This window comes from Eriocheir sinensis, chromosome 37, assembly GCF_024679095.1.
Source record: "Eriocheir sinensis breed Jianghai 21 chromosome 37, ASM2467909v1, whole genome shotgun sequence".
In the NCBI taxonomy this organism is placed as follows: domain Eukaryota; kingdom Metazoa; phylum Arthropoda; class Malacostraca; order Decapoda; family Varunidae; genus Eriocheir; species Eriocheir sinensis.
The window spans coordinates 14,451,507-14,477,825 of record NC_066545.1 but is presented as its reverse complement, the minus strand read 5'-3'; the positions used below and the strand labels follow the sequence as shown (position 1 = coordinate 14,477,825).

At 43.2% G+C, this 26,319-nt stretch overlaps 1 protein-coding gene and 1 long non-coding RNA gene across 2 annotated transcripts in view; both read right to left on the bottom strand.

The window, feature by feature from the left end:
• The window catches only part of LOC127008310 (MOB kinase activator-like 2), a 48,386-nt gene extending 45,340 nt beyond the window's left edge, over positions 1-3,046 (bottom strand). The window contains exon 1 of the mRNA XM_050880182.1: positions 2,281-3,046. Coding sequence (XP_050736139.1) covers positions 2,281-2,555 — 275 coding nt within the window. The 5' untranslated portion in view covers positions 2,556-3,046. The remainder of the gene's footprint in view (positions 1-2,280) is intronic.
• A 12,232-nt stretch (positions 3,047-15,278) lies between these two features.
• LOC127008312 (uncharacterized) lies at positions 15,279-16,704 on the bottom strand. The gene is made up of 3 exons (XR_007761022.1): positions 15,647-16,704; positions 15,499-15,572; positions 15,279-15,457 (listed from the first exon to the last, which is right to left on the bottom strand). It is a non-coding gene; the product is annotated as an uncharacterized LOC127008312 (long non-coding RNA).
• Between the last annotated feature and the right edge of the window lie 9,615 nt (positions 16,705-26,319).

Below are 26,319 nucleotides of genomic sequence, written 5' to 3'. Positions count from 1 at the left end.
GCGGGCTTCTCCTAGTGGTGATAGTGGTGGTGGTGATGGTGATAACGGTGGGTACTGGTGGTGGTAATGGTGGTGGTGTAAGTTTAAGATAGTGGCTGTCTTGATATATTTACAGTCTTATTACTACTACTACTACTACTACTACTACAAATGTTGCTGCTAGAGATAGATATATAGATAGATAAACAGATGAAAAAATAGATAAATAGACTGAAAAATAGATAGATAGATAGATAGAGAGAGAGAGAGAGAGAGAGAGAGAGAGAGAGAGAGAGAGAGAGAGAGAATCTGGGAGAGAGACATGCACTTTTGATAACAAGAGATAGCTCACATCGTATCCTGTATAGCCGACACCACTTCCTCTCTTCCTCTCCCCCCTCCTCTCTTCCTCCCCCTCCTCCTCTCTTCTTCCTCCTCCTCCTCCCTTGCCCTCACCCCTATTCACCTTAGTAACACGACCCCACCTCCTGCTGCCACCCACCATGACCTCCCAGTAGTAGTAATAGTAGTAGTAGAAGTTGGTAGAGGAGGAGGAGAAGGAAGATAAGGGAGAGGATGCCCGTAGTAGGAAGAACAGGAGGAGGAAGAAGAACAAGGAGAAATAACAGGAGGAAGAGATGAGGGAGAGAGGGAAAGAAACGCTGATTAGTAGTAGTGGTAGTAGTAGTTAGCGAAGGAGGAAGATAAGGGAGAGGATGCCCGTAGTAGGAAGAACAGGAGGAGGAAGAAGAACAAGGAGAAATAACAGGAGGAAGAGATGAGGGAGAGAGGGAAAGAAACGCTGATTAGTAGTAGTAGTTAGCGAAGGAGGAAGATAAGGGAGAGGATGCCCGTCGTAGGAAGAACAGGAAGAGGAGGAGGAAGAACAAGGGAAAAATAAGAGGAAACGATGAGGGAGAGGAAAAAAAAAAAAGCCTGATTAGTAGTAGTGGTGGTGGTAGGGGAAAGTGGTAATGCATCGGTGGTGAGTTCGAACGGGAGCATCACCACCACCACCACCACCACCATCACTTGCAACAGTATCCTTGACCCCCTAACCTAACCCCCCTTCTCTCTCTCTCTCTCTCTCTCTCTCTCTCTCTCTCTCTCTCTCTCCACCTCACGCCACTATTAGCTTCCTCTCCTGCCACAACGAATCCTCCTCCTCCTCCTCCTCCTCCTCCCCGAAAAGCATTTGAGGCCGGAAACTGACCCACTCCTCCTCTTCCTTCCCTCCCTGCAACCCACGTCATCACAAGCCCACAGCACAACAGAACAGACCGACACAATGGCTCCAAAACCCCCATTGCAAAACGGATTAACAAAGGAAAAGAAAGCAACAGAGTAATATGATGATGATGGTAATGATTTGAGTACACATGCGTTTTCCCTTAGTGTGTGTATGTGTGTGTGTGTGTGTGTACCTTCTCTGTTGTAACGTCTAGTAGTTTATATTTGTGTGGGGACCTTGGGCTCTCCTCCTCTTCCTCCTCCTCCTCTCACCTCTTCTTCCCTCCTCCTCCTCCTCCTCCTCCTCCTCTAGAATGACACCCACAGCATATCAAACGGTACAGCACTCGGCGGTAAAACGGTACACGTATAATTTAAAGGAGAGAGAGAGAGAGAGAGAGAGAGAGAGAGAGAGAGAGAGAGAGAGGAAAATTCTCGCACCTTTAACGTTATAAGTCTGCCACTACATTCCCATAACAACAACAATAATAATAATAATAATAATAATACGAATCAGCTGACCACCAGAGAGAGAGAGAGAGAAACAAGCAAACACAGAGACTTCTCCCAACCGTTCCAACGTCCACCACCATCACCACCACTTCAAAACAAACACCTCCACCTTCACCTCCACCGCTCGATCTCGCTGTTCAAAGGAGGAGGAGGAGGAGGCTGCGGGAGACCAACAAGAGGAGGCCAGACCACCGTGACCAATCGATGCCGACACAGCCTGACCATGACGATAACAGTAGAAGTAGTAGTAATAGTAGTAGTAGAAGAAGAGGAGTTAAGTAGTATAAGTAATAGTGGCAGTCGTAATAGGGCTTTTTTTTTTCACGCCCTTGTACTGTCTCCTCTGCTGTAAAAAATAGTAGTTGTAGTAGTAGAGTGAGCAAAGTTGGGAGCATACAATATATACGTACGCGTGGCCTCACTGCTCATCTCTGTAACATTAACCCTTCGAATTTGAGGTTGGTAAAGAAATAGGAGTAAAAGAAGAGGAAAAACGCATCAGTCGCATTAACCGTTCATCCTGTCACGCCCTCCCCTCACCCGTCCCTCGAGACTCACGTGACGAGGTTGTTGAAGAGGTTGGAGGGCGCCTGCAGGAGCCTGATCTTCTTGTGGCAGTGGTCCAGGATGGTGGAGAACCGCTCGCTGAGGCTCTCGCTGAGGGGGGAGGGAACCTTGAGGTGGTGGGAGTGGTGCGGGTGGTTGTGGGGAGTGCGGAGGAAACCCATGTCTGCCGCGGCTGCTGCCCCCGCCTGCTGGCCCCCCTCCTGCTGGGGCGACGGCGGTGCTGGGTGGTGGCTGGCGTACAGAGGCGCCGCCCCCGTCACCAGCATCAGGGGAAGGTGTTGTGCACAGGCCCTGCCCTGCTGTTGACTAGAGCTGTGTCTATCACGTGGTGGGCATCAGCGGGCCGCCAGGGGCACCACGGGGCGTGATGGGCGCACCCTGCACATGGGGGACGGGGCACATCAAAGCAGCGCCAGCCAAGTGCATAGGAAAGTGCGGCACACACACATACACACACACAGACAGGTGTCAAGTGTGCAGCGAACGTTACCTAGCCAGCCACAGAGCTTTCCTTTGTGTGTGTGTGTGTACTTGTTGACGTACACTGATATGCCTCTCGTGTGTGGCTCAGCGAGGGGTGGTCACTGTTAGGCCGCACACCAACACAGTAATATCACAATGCACAATGAGCACCAAGGCGACGAGGTGAAGGATGCCAACACACCCTCACGCGGGAGAGGCTGATGGCGCACTGACACGGCCAGCTGGTGAGGGAGGGTCGGCCCCGCTCGGCCCCGCTCGGCAACCCCCGCGATCAGCTGACTGCCTCGAGCTAACATATGGCCGCGGCTCACCAAAACAAAGACACGCACTCCTACGACGCACACACGTACACACTCAATCATTCCCGTACACGTCCTTCTGCCGTAGATGTACACGTCACTAGACACCATCGGAAACACACACACACACACACACACATACATACACACACACACACACACACACGCACACCACGCCTTTGCAAGAACTCTCTGCAAGAATCAATGGGCAACACACACACACACACACACACACACACACACACACACACACACACACTTCCGGTTTCTCCTGAATTTGCTTGAAGGTGCGTGTGCAAAATCTCAAAGGACTCCTACACACACACACACACACACACACACACACACACACACACTTGACCTGCATGTATAATAAAGAAAGGCTGAGTTGACCTCTTTCTTTAATGACCAATCCCACGGGAGAGATGATGAGGGTAATGATGGGGGCAGGCGGTGATGATGGTGGTGATGGTGGTGGTGGTGGTGGTGTGAGTTCAATGCAGGCAAAAATGGAGGTGAATGAAGTCAGGGCGTGGCTGTGGAGGTGAAGGTGGTGGTGGTGGTGGTGATGGTGATCAAGGCAGCGGTGGTGTGTAGAGAATGGTCTATATGGGTGGTAGTGATGGTGGTGGTGGTAGTGGTGGTGGTGGTGGTGGTGATTTAGGGTGACAGGTATAAGTGGTGGTGATGGTGGTGGTGGAGGTTTTGGAGACGTAAGTGGATGAGGCGAAAGTGGAATACTGTTGGTGATGGTGGTGGTGGATGTGGTGGAGGTGGTTGTGAGAGAAGTGGAGTTGGTGTTGTTACTGTAGTGGTGGTGGTGATGGTGATGATAGTGAATGTGGTTTTGAGAGAAGTGGAGTTGGTGTTGTTGCCGTGGTGATGGTGGTAGTGGTGGTGTTGGTAAATGTGGTTTTGAAAGAAGTGGAGTTGGTGTTGTTGACGTGGTGATGGTGGTAGTGGTGATGATGGTGAATGTGGTTTTGAAAGAAGTGGAGTTGATGTTGTTGCCGTGGTGGTGGTGGTAGTGGTGATAGTAGTGGTGTTGGTGATAGTGGTGGTGTGGGTGAATTTGGTTTTGAAAGAAGTGGAGTTGATGTTATTACTGTGGTGGTAGTGGTGGTGGTGGTGGAGATAGCGACAAGACAATGGTGCCCTCCTTCCACCACCACCACCACCACCACAACCACCACCACAACCACCACCACCACAACCATCACCACTAGGCTTCTCAAGTACTCGTGTCATCACCAACTTGCTACTTGACCTTTCACTTCCCCTATAGCGGTTACAATGGCGCACCTCCATCCCCCCCCCCCCCCTTCTCCACCACCACCACCATCACCACCACCGCCACCATCTCTTCCTCCTCCTCCATCTTGTCTTGAAGCAGAATGGAAAGAGTGTGTGTGTGTGTGTGTGTGTGTGTGTGTGTGTGTGATGGGGGGGGATGTGTAGTGGGTCTGTGAATGTAGAGGGAGGGTTCATGTGTGTGTGTGTGTGTGTGTGTGTGTGTGTGTGTGTGTGTGTGTGTGTGTGTGTTCGTCTCATTCATTCAGTTCTATCTTCAATGTATGTTTTTTTGTCTGTATGAATGATAATATATGTATACTTTTGCTACACGATAAATAAACTGTCAATACAATACTCTTACTAGTGACCTACTAAATTTTGTTGGACTGTAATAGTGTGTGGTCAATAAACATATCTATCTATTTATCTATCTATCTATTTACCTATCTACCTTTTTATCTCCTTACCTGTTCATTTATCTATCTATCCATCTAACCATCTATCTGTTTTTCTACTGATCCACAACGTTTCAATAAGGACAAAATGCAATCTGACTTCATTATTATTATTATTATTATTATTATTATTATTGGAGGTATGGTGGTGGGGGAAGGACAGGTGTTGGTGAGGCTGGGGCAGGGGATGGGCAAGGAAGGGAGAGAAGGTAGAGGAAGGGGAAAGAAGGCAGGGGGAGGAAAAACTGGGGAGGGGAGGGGAAGGGATGGCAGGTAGATGAGGGTCAGGTGAGAAAGGGAGGGGAAGGGGGTGACAGGGAATGAAAGGGGAAAGGAAGGGACAGGGAAGGGGAGGGCAGGGAAGGGAAGGGACAGGGGAGGGGGAAGTAAGGGGGGGAGGGGGGCAGGTAAGGTATGTTGGCAGGGTGACAAGCGAAGGTCCTTGGCTATTAAGTTTATTTTCAAGATATTCCTCCCCTCCTAAGTGTAATGAATAGCCCTGTCACACACACACACACACACACACACACACACACACACACACACACACACACACACAAACGCAAAAAAATAAGAGATATGATAATTTAGTGTCCCAAATCAAACACACACACACACACACACACACACACACACACACACACACACACACACACACACGTGGTTAGATTATCACTACTTACATACATGAGTGACCTTCGATTCATTCATCTCTAAACACACACACACACACACACACACACACACACACACGTGGTTAGATTATCACTACTTACATACATGAGTGACCTTCAATTCATTCATCTCTAAACACACACACACACACACACACACACACACACACACACACACACACAGACAGACAGAAGAAGCAGCATGTGGTGAAGCAATTCCTGTATCTTTTTCTTTTTTTTTCCTCCATTCATTCACCTCTAACCAGTCTCTCTCTCTCTCTCTCTCTCTCTCTCTCTCTCTCTCTCTCTCTCTCTCTCTCTCTCTCTCTCTCTCTCTCTCTCTCTCTCTCTCTCTCATAACTAATAATAACAATAAAAAAAAAAAAAAAAACGAGGTATAGGAGAGAGCCAAGATGATCCAATCCCCCTTCTCTAACCCCTTCCCCCCCTTCTACAACCCTTCCTCCCCCCTACCTCCCATACTCTCTCCTCTCCCCTTTAACCACCCTCTCTCAATAACTTTCTCCCCTTTCTACCCTATTCTTCTCTCTCTTAACCCTCCTTCTACCCTATTCTTTCCTCCCTCTCTCACCCCTTTCCCCTCATTCTTCCCCCTTTTTCCTCTCCCCAACAACCCCTTCCCTACCCCTTTATCTCCCTCTCCTCTACCCTTTAAACCACATTCACTCCTCTCTCCGTTTCTCCCCTTTCGACCCCCTTCTTCTCTCTCTTAACCCTCCTTCTACCCTATTCTTTCCTCCCTCTCTCCCCCCTTTCCCTTCATTCTTCCCCCTTTTTCCTCTCCTCAACAACCCCTTCCCTACCCCTTTATCTCCCTCCCAATACCCTTTCCCCTCCATATCCACCATTCCCCTTCCCCCTCTCCCCTTACACTACCCTCCTCCTCCCCTTCCTCTCCCCATCAAACCCCCGTCCTCCTCTAGCCCTCCCTACCCCCTCTCCAACCTCCCCGTCATCACCCCCAAAACTCCAGTCTCCATCTCTCACTTACCCCTTCCTACCCCCTCCTCCTCATCCCCCAACACTTCGCTACAAACTGCCAGACAGCGCAACATGGCAAGGACCCAAAGCCTTATCCCTTATACCCTTTTCCTGAGAGAGAGAGAGAGAGAGAGGTGGTAGATGACAGCTGGGAGTCATATCGCACTCTTATAGACAGCCGTTACGAGAGAGAGAGAGAGAGAGAGAGAGAGAGAGAGAGAGAGACGGATATAAACTAGGGAAAGAGGAGGAGGAGGAAGAAGGCAAGAAGTGTGTGTGTGTGTGTGTGTGTGTGTGTGTGTTGCATCATCCGCGCGCGCAACATCTCTCTCTCACACACACACACACACACACACACACACACACACACACACAAAACCAGGAAAATTCTCTCCCCCACGTGACGTCAATTGAACAACTGTCCTTCCTTGTCGCTTCCATTTATCTTACTCTTCCTTTTCCTCCTTCGTCGGGGTTTTCCTAGTTCTCTGTCTGTTCCTTATCTTCTTCTTTTTCTTGTTCTTGTTCTTTTCCCTCTTTCGTTGGGTTTTCTACTACCTGTCTGTCCCTTCTTCTTCTCTTCCTTGTTTCTCTTCTTTTTCTTCTTCTTCGTTGGGGTATTCCTGGTTTCCTGCTCGTCCTTTTTTTCTTCTTCTCCTTCTTCTTCTTCTTCTTCTCTTTCTTCCTGTTTCTTTGGGGTATTCCTGCTTCCCTGTTCGTCCCTTTTTTTCTTCTCCTTCTTCTTCTTCTCTTTCTTCCTGTTTCTTTGGGGTATTCCTGGTTCCCTGTTCGTCCCTTTTTTTCTTCTCCTTCTTCTTCTTCTTCTTCTCTTTCTTCCTGTTTCTTTGGGGTATTCCTGGTTCCCTGTTCGTCCCTTTTTTTCTTCTCCTTCTTCTTCTTCTTCTTCTTCTTCTTCTCTTTCTTCCTGTTTCTTTGGGGTATTCCTGGTTCCCTGTTCGTCCCTTTTTTTCTTCTCCTTCTTCTTCTTCTTCTTCTCTTTCTTCCTCTTTCTATGGGGTTTTCCTGCTCCCCCGTTCGTCCCTTTTTTCTTCTCCTTGTTCTTCTTATTCTCTCTCTTCCTTTTTCTTTGGGGTTTTCCTGTTTCCCTGTTCGTCCGTTTTCTTCATCTTCAGTATTTTCCATTCTCTCTTCTTTCTCTTCCTATTGTTTATTTGGTTGTCTTTTATGCCTCTTTCTGTTCCCTTTTCTTTGTTTTTTTTCTTCTCTCTTATGTTCTGCTTTGTATTTTCATTTATTTTCCTTCTTTTCCCTCTCCTTTTCCTTTCCTTCTTTGTGGCTAAGTATATGTTTTCCTTCTCTGACCTTTTCCTTTCCTTGTCCAGTTCTTTTCCTTCCTTTCCCTCTCTTGTTTAGTGTTTTTTCCTCTAATTTTCCTTCCTTTCCTTCCTTGCTTCTCCGTATATATTTTCCTTCTCTGATCTTCTTTTCCTTATCCTGTTCTACTTCGTCTTTTCCTTCCTTTTCTTCACTCTCCTGTTCTGTGTTTTTTTCCTTTATTTTCCTTCCTTTCCCTTTCCTTTTATTTTCCTTCTTTGTGGCTCCGTATACATTTTCCTTTTCTTCTTTTCCTTTCCTTTCCTTGTCCTGTTCTACTTCGTCTTTTCCTTTCCTTCCTTCTTCCCCAGTTCTGATGTCTTTCTTTCAATTTTCCTTCTTTACCCTTTCCCTCTACTTCCCTTCCTTTATTTTTTTTCGTCCTATTTTATCTTTGCTTTTTCTCTACATTTTCTTTCCTATCCCTCCCCTTCTATCTCCTTCCCTTCCCTTCCCTCCCCTACTATCTCCTTCCCTTCCCTTCCCTTCCCTCGCCATCCCACTTCCTCCCTTCCCTTCCCTTCCTCTCCTTCTCTTCCCTTCACTTCCCTTCTCTTCCCTTCCCTTCCCTCCCCTTCCCTTCCCTTCTAGTTCCTGTTCTACTTTTTCCCTTCCCCTCCTTTCTTTCTCTTCCCTAACCTTGACCTACCTTCCCTTTTCCATGTCATCCCCGGGACTTCCCCATCCCTTCCCTTCCGGCTTTCCCTTCATTTCACATCCTACTCCTGTCCTATGTCTTTCCTTTCCCTGTCATCCTCAGCTCTTCCTTTCTCTCTCTCCTTTCCTTTCGTTTCCGACTTTCCCTTCCCTTCCTTTTTCATCCTTCGGGGAGTTCCCAGTTCCGATACTCATAATAACTTGACGCCTCTCTCTCTCTCTCTCTCTCTCTCTCTCTCTCTCTCTCTCTCTCTCTCTCTCTCTCTCTCTCCTGGGTAACGCAAGTGAACGGAAATAATACGTAAACGAAAATAGAATCAGGAAGTTTATATTTTTTTTCTTTGTTTATCACACAGCACAGGAAGGAAGGAAGGAAGGGAGGGAGGAAGGAAGGGAGGGAGGAAGGAAGGAAGAACAACTATAAGAAAAACAACAGGAAGAAGATGATGGTGAAGAAGAAGAAGAAGAAGAAAAGATGACTGAGAAGATGAAGAAATTGGAGAAAAAGAGGACGAGGAGGAGGAAGACGAAGAAAAAGATGGTGATGAAGAGGAAGAGGAAGAGGAAGAAGAAAAAAAGAAAAAAAAACATGAAAAAAGATGAAGAAAACGAGAAAAAAAGAAGAGGAAGAAAAAGAGTAAGAAAACATAAAAAAGAAAAGCATAAGAAAAAAACACATAAAGAAGAGAAAGTTAAACAAAACACCACCACCACCACCACCGCCAACAACAACAACAACAACAACAACAACCAGTGCCAGTGTGTAATGGAGAAAACTAAAGGAGGGGAGAGAGAGTGGAGGGGGGAAGACACACCCACCCCTACCCCCCTACTCCCCCCTCAGCCTCACGCACTCACTCCTTGCTTGATGCGAGAAAGTAGGATGGAAAAGCAGGTGATCCACTCTCTCTCTCTCTCTCTCTCTCTCTCTCTCTCTCTCTCTCTCTCTCTCTCTCTCTCTCAACAATAACAACAACAAAAGGAATCAAAACAGCAAATATAATGGTTAAAATCCTGATTCTCTCTCTCTCTCTCTCTCTCTCTCTCTCTCTCTCTCTCTCTCTCTCTCTCTCTCTCTCTCTCAAACAAATTACCTCACTCATTCAGTCTTACATTTCCGTCTTATGCTTGAAATATACACCTGAGAGAGAGAGAGAGAGAGAGAGAGAGAGAGAGAGAGAGAGATTTACTTTCACACCATGCACACAACGTAAAAAAAAAATAACGACAAAAGCCTTTCGTAAGTGACCTCAAAACACACACACACACACGCAATTAATGAAATCCGGTTACACTCAAATGAATTGTTCGCGTGTCCATATACGGTGTGTGTGTGTGTGTGTGTGTGACGCAACCGGATTTGACTGGAGAAGGAAGGAAGGTGAGGTGAGTTAAAAGGAGTGCCAGTGATTCATTCTCTCTCTCTCTCTCTCTCTCTCTCTCTCTCTCTCTCTCAGGTGTATATTTCAAGCATAAGACGGAAATGTAAGACTGAATGAGTGAGGTGATTTGTTTGAGAGAGAGAGAGAGAGAGAGAGAGAGAGAGAGAGAATCAGGATATCCGTCTCCATTTCTTTCTCTTCTTACTACGCACCCCCCACTCTCTCTCTCTCTCTCTCTCTCTCTCTCTCTCCCTCTCTCTCTCTCTCTCTGACACGTGACACACCTGGCCAACTGACTCTTAATTTAACTCCTTTCACGTAACACACACACACACACACACACACACACACACACACACACACACACACACACACACACACACACCTGTACTGTTTTCTTGCACCTGAGACAACAGACTGGGAAGGTGACGTAAGGTAAGGTAAGGTAAGACAAGGTAATTAAGATGAAAGGTAATGAGTCAGCTGTTAGGTAAGAGTAATCAACAACAACAACAACAACAACATGAACAGCAACAATGTCTCTCGTATCTTATCTTTTTCCTGTATTTTTTTTTCTTATGTATTTTTTTATCTTTATCCACACACACACACACACACACACACACACACACAAAGACTGATACGATAATCTGTCACGTGCTTTTTTCTTTATATTTTTTTGGTTAAGAAATTCATCACCATCACCTGCTCCTGACGTTTGACTGACAGAGAGAGAGAGAGAGAGAGAGAGAGAGACGTGACTAACTCGGGCAGTACATTATCTCGACACAAGCCTGACCACCACATCACAGAAAAAGTCTCCATATATAAGTTCTGATGTTTGACAGAGAGAGAGAGAGAGAGAGAGAGAGAGAGACGTGAGTATCTCGGGCAGTACATTATCTCGACACAAGCCTGACCACCACATCACAGAAAAAGTCTCCATATATAAGTTACTAGAATAACACTGAATAAAAAAAAAAATAAATAAATAAATAAATAAAAAAATAAAAAAATATGGAGGAAGTCTAGATTACCGAAGTGGAAAAAAAAAAAAAATACACAAGCCTGACCACATCACAAGAAGTCTCCATATATATATTCTGAAGCCCCCCCTCCCCCTCCCCACCCCCACCCCTTCGTCTAAGGCTAAGCCACGGCCGTCATGAAGCGTGCGAATGAGTGGCGCCGTCTCTCTCTCTCTCTCTCTCTCTCTCTCTCTCTCTCTCTCTCTGTATCGATGAATGTGACGAGCGTGACTTCGTTTCCGGCGCCTTCTTGGATCATTTGGGAAGGCAATTATCTCTCTGCGTCAACACATCAGGACCCAAAGAGTTAGATATTCCATACGAGTGGCAAGTGTTAATTATTGAGCTAGTTATCTGACTCGTATTTAGAGATCAGTTATTTTTGTTATTTTTTTGTATTTATTTTTAGTTTTGTTATTTTTTTCTGATTTTTTTTTGGTATGTATTTTTTTGTGTGTGCTTTAGGGCGAATTAAAACTGTTCTTCTCCTTTTTCTTCTTCATTTCCTTTTTCTTCTTGTCGTTCTTCTTTTTTCATATTTTACTTCATCTCATTTTTCTTTTTCATTTCTTCATTTTCTTATTCATCTCATTTAACTTTTCCCCCTTTCCTTTTTTTTCTTCTACTTTTTCTTCTTTCATCTCCATCTTCTCATTATTATTGTAATTCTCATTATTATTACTATGGAGAAATGTCACTCTCACCCACCCGTCGAAGCCCCCGCCAGTATGACACGAACGCAAGACTCCGCCGGGCTGTCAACGCTTCCTCGTTCGGTGATTGGGTGAGTGATCGTGAGTGTCGCCGCGTCCGTCCGTCCTGCACGCTGGAGGGCGGCAGGAGCGGCGAAGGACAGCCCAAGGGTAAGGAGGAGGCGGCCCAGAGAAAACGGGAACGACCGAGACGGAAAATAATGTCACAAGTATGTAAGGGAGACTTGTGTGTTCCGGGAAGGCAGGAGGCGAGCGGAGGGAAAGAAGTAGAGGCTGAAAAATTTAATTCCTCTATAGTAAAAATAATAAAAATAACAATAATAATAATAAGATGAAGATGAAGAAGAAAGTCGAAGAAAAAAAAAAGAAAGGAGGAAAAGTTAAATAAGATGAATAAGAAAAAGAAGACAATGAGATAAAGAGTGGCGCGCATTTGTCCTGCCCACGAGGCCAGCAGTGTTACCAGATCACAGTACAAAAAATAAATAAATAAAATAAATAAATACATAAACACCAATACTTAACGCTTTTAAACAATAACTATAACTGAGCATCGTTATCTGTGAGGGTACGACAGCTTTTGGGTCTGAAACCGGCGAATACGATATGGTGAGTACGACAGTCTTGTGACGTTGGAGATCTGGCTGGGGAGTTTTGAATGTCTTTGGCGAACAACAAAGACTTAAATAAACAGCTGCAAGAACTACAGGGCTGCTTCCTTACACCTGACTGTGCTTGCAAAGGTATATTTAGAGAACACAAGTTTCTTCCTCATTCATAAAACCTCATCGCTCCAACTCTACCTCTTGCATTCTCTAGAGAGGCGAAGGGTGCGTGGAGACATGATCGAGGTTTATAAATGGATGAAGGGCTTTAATAAGGGAGATATAAGGTTTTGTTGGTAAGAGAACCGGGTAGGACACGAAGTAATGGGTTTAAACTGGATAAATTCAGATTCAACAGGGACATAGGCAAAAATTGGTTTACTAACAGGGTGGTGGATGAGTGGAATAGGCTTAGCAGTCATGCGGTGAGTGCCAATACAATTGTCACATTCAAAAATAGATTAGATAAATTCATGGACAGCGATATTAGGTGGGGTTAGATACACGGGAGCTTAGGTTCAATGGAGCTGCCTTGTACGGACATACCGGCCTCTTGCAGACTCCTACGTTCTTATGTTCTTATGTTCTTAGATCCCAACTTTAGCGAACAACTAAAAGAACTACAGGACTCCTTTTTTACACGCCTGACATTGCTCGCGAAGGTGTGAAGGGGACCGTAAGCCTCCCCTCATTTACAATCTCACCGCTCCACCTGGAAACTCGTAAATTTGGCATGTGTGTGTGGCGCCGCCCTAATAATAAGAGCTAGCGTGCAGGGAATGAATGGGCGGAAGGAGGAAAGGGAGGAAGGACGGAGGAGCGAAGAACGGGAGTAGAGAAAATGAAAGAAAGGGAGGAGGGGCGGGTATAGACGTAAGAAAGGAAGAAGTGTGAACGATTGAGCAAAGAACGAGAGTGGAGAGAATGAATGAGTGGAGGAAGGAAGGAAGGGAGCAGAGGGAATGAAGGACGAGCGAGAGGGATGAAGACGCGGAATGAAATGAAAGAAATGAAGGGAAAGAGAGAGAAATGAGGGAATAAAGATGAGAGAAAGATTGAAGAAAGGAAGGAGAGGAAAGAAATGGAACGGAAAGGAATATAAAGGAAGAAAGGGAGAGAAGGGAAAGAAGGAAGGGAGGATGGAAGGAATGGAATTAAGAAAACGAAGGAGGGAAGGAATGAAGGAGTGGAAGGAATGAAGGAGAGGAAATAAATGAAACTGGAAAGGAGTATGAAGGAAGAAAAGGAGAGAAGGAAGGTAGGAAGGGCGGATGGAAGGGTGCAATCAGGAAAGCGAAGGAGGGAAGGAACAGCACGTGGGTTGAAGGAATGAAGGAGAGGAAGGAGGGAGGAAAAGAGTGACTGCAAGGACGAGGCAACTTCAACTACTGTTATTAGATACGCCATGTCCCTCCACCCCTCCGTTCCTCCGTCAAGAGCTCCTCCTCCTCCTCCTCCTCCTCCTCCTGTTTCTTATTTTCTCTAATTATTTTATCTTTCTTTTTTTCTTCTTTTCTCTTTGATTTCTTCGTCTTTTTTGTCTTTTCCTCTTCTATTTCTTCTTCTTTTTCTTCTCCTTTCTTTTCCTCTACCTCCTCCTGCTTCCTATTCTCTTTTATTCTTTTATATTTCTTTTCTTTCATTTCTTCGTCTTTTTTCTTTTCCTCTTCTATTTCTTCTTCTTTTTCGTTTTCTTTTTCTTCTCCTTTCTTTTCCTCTTCGTCATCCTCCTCCTTCTTCTTCTTTTTCTTCTCCTCCTCCTCCTCCTCCTCCTCCAACCCAAACAGCTCGCGTGGCAATGGAGAAAAGGAAGGAGATGCAAAATAATGACAAAATGAACCAGGAAAAGACTGGACCAAGGAAAATAATGAGAGAAAAAGACACGGAAATGGAGGACATGTTTAGATTAGGTACAGAAAAAAAACACAACAACAACAGGAAAGCTTAGAGTGAAGGAATTCAATACGACAAAGAAGGCAATGTAGGACAGGGAATGAATGAATGAATGAAGGAAGGAAGGAAGGATAAAGTAGACAGTCAAGGAAAGAAATTGTAAGGAAAACACTGAATCAAGGAAGAATGAAAATAAAAATAAAACAGGAAGTGGAGGAAGTCTAGATTACGGAAGAGGAAAATAAGGAGAAAAAAAAATCGCATCACGGAATTTAAAAGAAGGGAAAAGAAGGAAGTAATGGATGGAGGGAGTCTAAAATTGAGCCAAGGAAAGAAATTACCAGAAAATAAAAATAAAAATAAGGCAATAGATGAAATAAGTTAGATTACACTTCGGAAAAAAAATGTGAAAACTCAACATACAGGGAATTTAATAGAGAGAAAGGAAGGAAGGAAGGAAGGAAGGAAAGATAGAAAAAGACAACAAAGGAAAGAAATAACCAGGGAAAAAAATATGGCAAGAGGGAAATAAAACTAGAAAAAAGTGAAAAAATGTGAAAACTCAAGAATCAGGGAATTTGATAAAGACAAAGGAGGAAAAGGAAGGAGGGAAGGAAGGGAGTATAGAAAAAAAGATCAAGGAACAAAATTAAAAAAAAGACGGAAATGGAGGAAATAAGACTTGATTACAGAAGAGAAAAAACACGAAAAGGGATTTAATAGGAGATAAAAGGGGGAAGCAAAGGAAGGAAGGAAGGAAGGAAGGAAGAAAGAAAGAAAGAAAGGCAGGAAGGAAGGAAGAAAGGAAGGAAGGAAGGAAGAAAGAAAGAAAGGAAGGAAGGAAGGAAGAAAGAAAGAAAGAAAGAAAGAAAGGAAGGGACGCACGACAAAAAAAGGAAAAAAAGAAAAGAAAATACGTTTAGATTAGAGAAAAAAAAAAAAAAATCAAGGAATTTAATATTGGGGAAAAAAAAGGGAATCTAGAAGAGAAATCGGTATAAAAAAAAAAAAATCCAGGAAGACAAATTGAAGACGTCAGATAGAAGGAAAAAAAAAGTGTTTAAGGGAATGGAAAGAGGAGAAGGAGGAGGAGGAGGAGGAGGAGGAGAGAGAGAGAGAGAGAGAGAGAGAGAGAGAGAGAGAGAGAGAGAGAGGGGGGGGGGTGGGGGGTAGAAAATTGTAGGAAACTCATGGAAAACCTTCGCCGAGTTAACTACCCCGTGACCCACAAAACCACACACGCGCATGGAAACTGCCGCCTTAATCCACTTCAACTCCACACCAACTAACGAACATACTAACTAAAGGACTACCTACTAACCTATCTCCCTACATAACTACCTAACTACCTTGTCTGTCTCCCTACATGCCTAACTAACTACCTAACTACCTTATCTATCTCCCTACATGCCTAACTAACTACCTAACTACCTTATCTATCTCCCTACATGCCTAACTAACTACCTAACTACTTTATCTATCTCCCTAAATGCTTAACTAACTACCTTATCTATCTCCCTACATGCTTAACTAACTACCTAATCTATCTCCCTACATGCCTAACTAACCAATTAACAAACTATTACCTACCTCCTTTCACACCTAACTAACTGACCGACTAACTACATATCTATCTCCCTACATGCCTAACTAACAACCCAACTAACCAATTAACTGAAATCCTATCTATTTCCCTACATGCCTAACTAACCAATTGACAAACTATTATCTACCTCCTTATACACCTAACTAATTGACCGACTAACTACCTATCTATCTCCCTACATGCCAAACTAACCAATTAACTGACATCCTATCTATCTCCCTACATACCTAACTGACTGATCAACTAACTAACTAACTAACTAACTGACTAAGAACCTCAGGCTAGCGTCCCGAGCTCGTGAGGAAAATCTAACCTAATCTAATCTAATCTTAACCTATGCTAGCCTGAGATCAATAATTTGCAGGACTTTTCACCGTTTGCTATTTTTTTTATACCGTAACTGTTTGGTGTAAATAATGAATAAAAATAAAATGCTATTGGAAATGCTGTCCGGCGCGTGGAAGCAACAGTTTGGTTAATTGTGATCTCCGAAATAATTGGATTTTTAATTGCCATTTGATCTGTCTCCAATGTGTGTGTGTGTGTGTGTGTGTGTGTGTGTGTGTGTGTGTGTGTGTGTGTGTGTGTGTGTGTGTCGATATGTTTATGGCAGCGCTACTCTGCGGTCTTGTTTTCTTTTTAATTCTTCCATTTGAGAGAAAAGCAGGCGTCCTATATTTATGGAAGCGATAATTTGCATGCCCTTTCCTACACCTCTATTTTGTACCGTTTTAAATGCCACACAGAAAAAAAAAATAATAGGAAAGTAATAAGTCCCAGAGAAAACTTCACCCGAGATATAACCAGGTCACCGCGAGAGGCAGAAGGAAAGTTTAGAGCAAAGTTTACAATATCGCTCCCTCGTCTTCCTGCTTTCCGGGGCGCCGCCAAAACGAAAACAATTACATAACAAACTTTTCTGAAACCATAAACGAAAGACTCTCTCTCTCTCTCTCTCTCTCTCTCTCTCTCTCTCTCTCTCTCTCTCTCTCTCTCTCTCTCTCTTCATTTCTACAGTTCTTTATCTTCTTTTTTCTTTATTTTCTCTTTCCTTCCTTTCATTCCTTCTATCTTACTTTTTCACTCCCCCCCTCTCTCTCACTTGTTTATTTGTTTGTTTCCTAATTTTCCTCTTTTTGTCCTCATCCTTTTTCTTCTTTTGTTTTCCTTTTGTTTTCTTCTGTATATTGTTGTTGTTTTTCTCCTTTCTTTTTTTCTTTATCGTCTTTTTCTCTCCCTTTCTTTTCATTATATTTATATCACTAGGTCTATTATCTCTCTCTCTCTCTCTCTCTCTCTCTCTCTCTCTCTCTCTCTCTCTCTCTCTCTCTCTCTCTCTCTCTCTCTCTCACCTGGACACCTTGCCATGGAAATTCCCAGGTGGTTTAAATTAATGGCCTTCAAGTAGTTACCTGTGGAATGCGTTATCATGAGCTGCCCTTCACTTCACGCCCTCCTTGCTTGCTGACTTCCTGATGTTACGCACTTCCTAGTTTGTTTTATTATTTTGATTTATATTTTGTTTTGTTTTATTTTGTTTTGGTTTGGTTTGATTGGCGTGAGGTGTGCCTGGTGTTGTTTTGATGTGTTTTTCTTTTGTTTGTGTTTTTTTTTCTACGTTAATAGATTCCCATTTTCTTCCTCTTTTTCTTGTTATTCTCCTTTTTCATTCTCATTTTTTTTTTGCTTATTCTTTTCTTTCCTATCCTTTTTTTTGCTTCTTTTTGTTCGTCTTCTCCATTAACTTCTTCTTCCTGTTTAATTTTTTTTTTATTGCGTGGTATTGTCTTTGTTATGTCTGTTTGTCTGTCTCTGTTTCTGTTTGTGTGTCTGTCTGTCTTTTTCTGTCTGTGTCTGTCTGTCTATTTCTGTCTCTGTCTCTGTCTGTCTGTTTGTGTCTGTCTCTCTCAGTCTTTCTGTTTGTGTCTGTCTCTCTGTTTGTGTCTGTCTGTATGTGTTTGTGTCTCTCTCTCTCTCTCTCTCTCTCTCTCTCTCTCTCTCTCTGTCACGATTTTCACACTTTCTTTATCTCTCTTATGTCTCCTCCTCTTCCTCCATTTATATTCTTCTTCTTCCTCCTTCTTCTATTCCTTCAGCACTTATTTTCTTTTGTTTACTTTTTCTTCTTTTTCCTCTTTCCCTCCTTCTTCTGCATTTGTTTTCTTCCTTCTTCCTCCTCCTTCTTTATTTATATACTTCCTCATTTTTCCTTCCTTCTTCCTCCTCTTGGTCTTCGATATATTTACTCCCTCCCTTTCATTCTCCTCCTCCTCCCCCTCCTCCTTCTCCTCTCTCACCTCTCCCTCCACCCACTCATTCTCCAGCATCAACAATAGATCCATGACGTCACTATTTGTTCGACGCCTACACACACACACACACACACACACACACACACACACACACACACACAGAACCCCCCTCTCCCCCCTCCTACAGCATCCGATCCTTCCTCTACGTTCCATCTCCCCGTACTGCGTCAGATCCAATCCTCCAGTCAGCTTACGATAAAAAAAGGTATAAAAAAAGAAAACGGGTGAAAACTATTGATGAGGTGACGTCAGTTCGATGTGTGTGTCCCTCAGCGCGTCATCAGCAAGTTCCCGCGTCGTGCCAGAATTGTGACGTCTATACTTATTTTTTTAATAAATTTTTTTTTTTTACTTTTTTGATGTTTTTTTTTTAGGTGAATAGTTTCCTTCTTTTTTTGTTTTTGTTTTTGTTGTTATTATTTTTTGTTGTTTTTGTTTTGTTTTTCTTCGTTTTTTTCTACTTTTCTCTATTTTTTCTTTTTTTCTATTTTTTTTATAATTTGATGTTTTTTTTCTTTTCACGTTCGTAGTTTTCCTTCATTTTCTTTTTCTTGTTGTTATTTTTGTTCCCGTTTGTTCCTTTTTTCTTCTTCCTTCTCTACTTTTCTCAATCTTTTAATATTTTTTTTTTACGTTTATGCTTTTCTTTCTTTTTCTTTCTTTCTTCGTCACTCCTTTCTTTTTCTTTCTTTCTCAGTCATTATTTATTTTTCTGTTTCTGTATTTTTTTTCCTTCGCCTTCGTTTTCTACTTCTCTATTCTTTTTCTCTTTTACTATCATAATTTCCGCCGTTCTTGTATACCTTTTCTTGGTCCATACCGTTAACACCATCCATTCTCTCACCTTCCCTCAACCTCTACTCTATCGTCCATCAAATCCCCGATAAACATCACACCCCGGGGGCTAGATGGCGCGCGTGTCCCCCTGGAGCTGTCTTGACGTCTCGTGGGGGAGGGAGAGGAGATGAAGGGCGGTGTCAGGGCTCGGGTTATCTCCCTTAATCTACACGGTGTCCAGGGGAGGGGAAGACGCTGTAAACACGCCCATCGGTTAGTCATCTACCGGGGGAGAATCGCGTGAGTGTCCCTCTGCGGTTGTTTTGATGTCCCGTTGGAGATGGTGAAGAGTAAGTGGATAGTATGTTTAGCTTCTTGTCATCTCTCATAATCTACACGGGCAGTGACACAATTTTGTTATCTATAGGCTTAAATTGACTTTTCACATGCCAAAAAGGAGATCAGATTCTGTCCTGCCTGGGGGTTGGGATGGCATGTTCCTCCCTTCTCCCTTGTTTACCTGCAACAATAAACTGTCTGGAAAGGGTGAAGTATACGAGGATACTGTTTTGACGCCCAGTTGGTAAGGGAAAAGGATAGAAGGATAGCGTTAGGGTCTTCTAATCTCCCATCATCTATACGAGACAAAAAGTAAAATCATCTTTTAATTTATATCCCTGGAACTGTTTTAATACCCCGTTGGAAAGGGTAAAGGATAGGAGGATTGCGTTAGGCTTTTGTCATTTCCCAGCATCTTTATAGGTTACAGCGACGTCATCTTAGAATCCCTATACATTTAGAGCTATTTTGATACCCCGTGGAAAAGGAAACGGCGGGACACACAATAACACAATCTCGTAATCTATAGCCTTGGAACTGTTATGATGCCCCGTTGGTAAGGATGAATAGTCCTAAATATATCTTCAAAGCGTGCGTAGGAAGACATTTGAATTACGTCATACCAACAGCTGGCGACGCTATATATAATGTTAGTATTCTTGGCCGTTTCATCCCCTCATATGAACTATTTCCAAAGGCCGTTATTATGAGTGTTTTTTCTTACGTTCATGGTTAGATAATTATAGAAGCTTTGTCAGACCACCGGCAGGGTCATAAAACTATCCCCCATGGAAATACCCACATAAAACTCCCACGAAAGCCTTGTCTATTGTGTGCGTGTGTGTGTGTGTGTGTGTGTGTGTGTGTGTGTGTGTGTGTGTGTGTGTGTGTGTGTGTGTGTGTGTGTGTGTTTGGCCGCCGAGAAGTTTAATAATAAGAAAAAAAATCCTGCCATACTTTACGAGCGGAAGACGTTGTTCGGTTAACCAGAATATTTTTGTTTCTTAGCTTTTTGTTTTGAAGTTCTTTGTCGATTTTCCCTAATTTCGGGTCATAAATCCTTCATTCAAACATCCCTCCGACAACGACCCCGCACAATACATCCTTTGATCAAGTCTGGCTTTTTATTTCTCATTTCCGTCATATAATCTTCACTCAAACACACCTCAAATACATCCTCTTTCAATGTTTTTTTGTTTGTTTATTTTAGTTTTTTTTCTTCTTTCATTTCGGGTCACGTAATCTTAGCTCAAACACGTTCCTCAAGGCCAACACACGACGAACTTGCCGCAATACATCCTCTAAGCATTTCCGTCATACAATCTTCGCTCAAACACACCTCAAATACATCCTCTTTCAATGTTTTTTTTGTATATTTTAGTTTTTTTCTTCATTTCGGGTCACGTAATCTTCGCTCCATCATACCTCAAACAAGCCCAACACACGAAGAACTTGCCGCAATACATCCTCTGGTAAAAGGTAAGGTAAGCTTGCTAACGATAACGTGTAGGGCCCGCGGGGGAGGAGGCCGTGTCACGTTCATTCTTATGCGTTGTGTTTGTGTGGGGGTAAACTTTCTTGCTTGCCTTCCCTTGCTTTCTTTTAGCTTTGTTTTGTTTTGCTTCCCCTGAACATGACTTGATTTGCGGGATGAATAAGATAGAGGAAGATTGACAGATAGGTAGATAGATGGGGACTTGATTTGCGGGTTGAATAAGATAGAGGAAGATTGATAGATAGGTAGATAGATAGAGACTTGATTTTCAGGCTGATTAAGATAGAGGAAGATTGATAGATAGGTAGATAGATAGACTTGATTTTCAGGCTGATTAAGATAGAGGAAGATTGACAGATAGGTAGATAGATAGGGACTTGATTTGCGGGTTGAATAAGATAGAGGAAGATTGATAGATAGATATATATAGTTAGGCAAATTGAGTATGAATTAAATGCTTTCTGTTTTAATATTATCTATTTGTCTGTCTATTTTTCCACTTATTGATCTTTCTACCCATTCAGCTATCTATCTATCTATCTATCTATATTTTCATCAGTCACTTCCACATTCCAATAGATAATCAAAAACTGTTTCCGGTTCTAATTCATCTATCAATCTATTCTTCCCTTTATCGCTCTTTCAGTCTATCATTACCTTTTATATAGATATGGATAGATAGATAGATAGATAGATAGATAATTAGATAGGAGCAATTAACTGCTTTCCATTTTAATTGTCCATCTATCAATGTCTATTCTTCTATCAATCTATCTATCTATCCATCTCTATATATTCATTTTAGCTTTATATATAGATAGATAGATAGATAGATAGATAAGAGTATAAATTAACTTTTCTTCCGTTTTAATTACAGTCTATTCTTTCTTCTATCCATCTATCTATCCACATTTATCTATTTTCCCCCCACCACAGTTACACCTTCTATCCACACCTGCCTATCACCACATCCACACAGCACTCCACACCTGCCAAGCCACATCAGACGCTCCACACACACCTGCCAACATCCCGTCACGCCAACACTACCGCTGGTCTCACGTCACCCGTCACCCGTCAGGCTCCGTCACCCGTCACCTAACACACTCAACCCCCTCGTCAGTACTCTCTCTCTCTCTCTCTCTCTCTCTCTCTCTCTCTCTCTCTCTCTCTCTCTCTCTCTCTCTCTCATCTTCCAACTAATCCCTCTTTTCTTCCTTCCTTCCTTCCTTCCTTCCTTCCTTCCTTCCTGCTTCTCCAATTGTTTTTTTTTTCTTTATTTATTTCTCTCTTATCTTTTTAGTTATATTTCTCTCTAGTTTCTTCTTCTTTTCCTCCTCCTTTTCTTTTTTCTTCTTTCGTCTCCTTATCAGCTTTTCTTTCTCTCTATCATTTTTTTCTTTTATTTCTCTTATTTTTCTTCTTTCCTTCTTTTCTTTTTACGTTCGTCTTGCAACTAGTCTCTCTCTCTCTCTCTCTCTCTCTCTCTCTCTCTCTCTCTCTCTCTCTCTCTCTCTCTCTCTCTCTCTCTCTCTCTCTCTCTCTCTCTCTCTCTCTTTCATCTTTTCTTAGTATTTCTCCTACTCCTTCTTTCCTCTTCCTCTTCTTCTTCCTACTACAGACATCCTTTCCCTCATCTCCCTCCTTCGTATCTTTCTCCTCCTCCTCCTCCTACTCCTCTTCTTCCTCCTTCTCCAACCTTTCATTTTCGTCCCCAGGCCAACTCAGCCTATACTGCAAAGAGGCCCACCACCAGCCCCCCCTTCCCATCCTCACTCCCCCCCCCCCCGCCCATCCGCCCGGCCGCCCAAAATCAATACAACCGCCCGCCCGCAAGCCCATGAGCCCGCCCTCCGCCCGATACTGCAGTCATCCGGTTCCCTGTGACATCCAACCCCTTCTTAAACCCGTGCTATGTAATCTTGTTCTCTAGCAACACACACACTCTGAACACTTTGAAAAGATGGTTAAGAATACTATAAGAAAAAGAGGGCCAAGTAGTTTTAAGGATTCAACTGGGAAACAAGAAATTATTATATGAAGATAGGAAGAAACAGCCGATGTCGTGACCCGTTGCAAAGGCTGAAATCTCAACAACCATACTGGACTGGGTCATGGACTGTACCGCCACTTCTATAACAGGTACATTCTCACCCCACGAATGAAACAAGAAATTATTATATGACGAAAATAAGAAACAGCCGTAATTGTGACCCGTTGCAAAGGCTGAAATCTCAACAACCATACTGGACTGGGTCATGGACAGTACCACCACTTCTGAAACAGGTACATTCTCACCCCAGGAATGTACTATAGACACCACAACATGTACCCACTCTAGTCAAGCAGATAAGAGATGTACACCACCACTGCTTAAACAGGTACACGATACGTAGGTGTACATCCATATATTGTTACTCCATGCATGTCACCCAATACAAATTCAGCCACTGTTACCAATTCTCCTCTCCTGTTACTACTACTACTACTACTACTATTTTCGTCTCCTAATCAACCTTTCTTTCTCTCTCTCACTCATCTTTTTTTTACAATTATTTCTTCTTTTTCTTCCTCCTCCTCCTCCTCCTCCTTCTCTTAATTTCCTTTCTTTACCAGCTTTTCTTTCCCTCTCCCTCCATCATCTTTTCCTCCTTGTTCTTCCTCCTCCTCCTCCTCCTCCTCCTGTTCTTCTTAGTACAGACATCCTTTCCCTTATCTCCTCCTCCTCCTCCTCCTCCTCCTACTACTACTACTACTACTACTACTACTATGACGTCACACAACAGCGATATTTACACCCACTGATACACTTTGCATCGATTCCAATCCATTAACATGTTCCATACGTGTTATAGTGAAAAGTTGTGGAAGTAAGATAATCTGAATCTCTCTCTCTCTCTCTCTCTCTCTCTCTCTCTCTCTCTCTCTCTCTCTCTCTCTCTCTCTCTCTCTCTCTCTCTTCAAGGACAGTCTCCCTTTAAGCTCCCAGTGACCTCGTTTCTGACCGGGTCAAAGCCTTCCCCTGTCGATGCGTAGTAGTAGTAGTAGTAGTAGTAGTAGTAGTAGTAGTAGTAGTAGTAGAGGAAGTAGTAGTAACAATAATAATAATAATAATAATAATAATAATGATAATAATAATAATAATAATAATAGCAATAGGGTACTCGCGGTAATAGTTGTTGCAGTAATAGTAGTAATAGTAGTAGTATTGGTAGTGGTGGTGGTGGTGGTGGTAACAGTAGCAGCGCCAATAACTTCAATGGTCAACACTTACCTGAAAATAAAGAGAAAATCACATTAGAAACTAGAATTGGTAGCAGTAGTAGTAGTAGTAGTTAGTAGTAGTAGTAGTGTAAAAGAACCCCCTAAAAACATCAACAATAACAATAAAAATAATAATAGTGGCAATAATAACAATAACAACAACAACGGCAAAAATAACAACAACAAAAGACAAACAATGACAACAAAATCAACAAAAACGTCACAATGCACCCCTCCCCCTGCCTCCCTCCCCCCACCCCCACTCCCCCTTCCCCCCTTCCACCCCACCACCATGATACCCCCCTCCTCCCTTCCTTCCCTCACCCCTCACCCTTTACTCCCCACCCCTCAACACCCCTTCGCCCTTCTCCCCAACTCCCCTTCACACCCCACCACCCCACCACCATCATATGCATCAGTGAATGTGTGTGTGTGTGTGTGTGTGTGTGTGTGTGTGTGTGTGTGTGTGTTGTTTGCTCCTCGTCACACCTGCTAAGCGAACAAACCTTTACAACAATCCTTCCCGACAATCCTTTATGACAAGCCTTCATCCTGTCCCTTTGTCCGCCTGTCCCGCCGCCACAATCGCTCCCATTACGCCCCGAGGCAGTAATCACGAGGCTGGTAATGAACGCCCCGCAGCCTCCACCGCGGGAACGCTTGCACCGCCGCGCTACGTTACCCTCAAGGACGGCTAACGTATAACTGTGTGTCGTTACCTTGCCTTGGAGGACGTCTTAAGTAACAGTGACAGCCCAGGGAGAGAATTTCGAGGACAGCTTTAGTAACATGACAGCCCAAGTAACTATGACAACCCAGTAAGCAACAGTGACAGCCCAGTGAGACGATTTCGAGGACAGCTTTAGTAACAGGACAACCAAAGTAACAGGACAGCCCAAGTAACTATGGGAACCCAGTGAGGCAATTCCGAGGACAACCAAATCAATGTCAACCAAAGTAAGGGACAACCCAAGCAACGTTACCTAATTGGAGGACATCTTAAGCAACAGCGACAGCCCAGGGAGAGAATTTCGAGGACAGCTTTAGTAACAGAGCAACCTAAGTAACATGATAGCCCAAGTAACCATGGCAACCCAGTGAAACAATGCCGAGGACAATGCCATTCATCAGATAGAGATAAGAGGACGTTGGGGAAGGCCTTTGTTCTGCACTTGACTATATTAGAGGCTGAAGATGATGATAATGATGATGATTGTGATGGAGGGAGTTTTTTTCCACAATGGAGTACACGAACATCAGACAGCGAGGTTGAGGACACTGGGAAAGGCCTAGTTTTGCAGTTGATTATAGTAGTGACTGATAATTATGATGATGATGATGGACTATTTATAAGGAGGCCCATTGTGTCACTAGGCTATACATTGTGGGTACTAAAAAAAAAAAAAAAAAAAAAAAAAAAAAAAAAAAAGTCAGCCCCGTCTCTTGGTGGCGCGGTCGAATTTTTTTTAGATTGACACCAATTTTTAAAAGTTTCCTGCTCCTCGGGTTTTCTCCTAAGCTGCTTGTGTACGGCCTCAACTGTCTGCGCTTTTGCTAAACTTAACCGCCTTGAGAAACCAACCAAATGACAAAGAACATTAAAAGTCTTCCCCCCTTCTCTTCTTGGCCCTCCCCTTCCCTTGTGCCTCTGTCCTTGTGGCTTTACTCGCTGTGCTGTGACCAAACTTCAACCCGTAAGCAAATAGTGACAAAGAACCTTATAAACAAAGCCATTTCTTGCAGTCTACACTAAACCTCAGCTCTTCTTCTTCCTTGCACCTCTCCTTATCTTACTCGTTGTGCTGGGACTAAATTTTAACCCGTAAGCAAATTGTGACAAAGAACCTTATAAACAAAGCCATTTCTTGCAGTCTACACTAAACTTCACCTCTTCTTCCTTGCACATCTTCTTATCTTACTCGTTGTGCTGGGACTAAATTTTAACCCGTAAGCAAATAGTGACAAAGAACCTTATAAACAAAGCCATTTCTTGCAGTCTACACTAAACTTCACCTCTTCTTCCTTGCACCTCTCCTTATCTTACTCGTTGTGCTGGGACTAAATTTTAACCCGTAAGCAAATTGTGACAAAGAACCTTATAAACAAAGCCATTTCTTACAGTCTACACTAAACCTCAGCTCTTCTTCTTTATAAAGACATTTCAGTCCACACTAAACCTCAGCTCTTCGCTGTGACCATATTTCATCCTATAAGCAAATTGTGACAAAGAACATTTAAACAAAGCTATTTCTTGCAATCTACGCTAAGAACATTTAAACAAAGCCATTTCTTGTAGTTTAGTCTCCCCTTTATTTCTCCCTATTTCTGTCTTCCTTACGTCATGGTCATTGTGTCTAACTCGCTGTGCTGTGATTAAACTTCAACCCGTATGGAAATTGTGACAAAGAACGATATAAC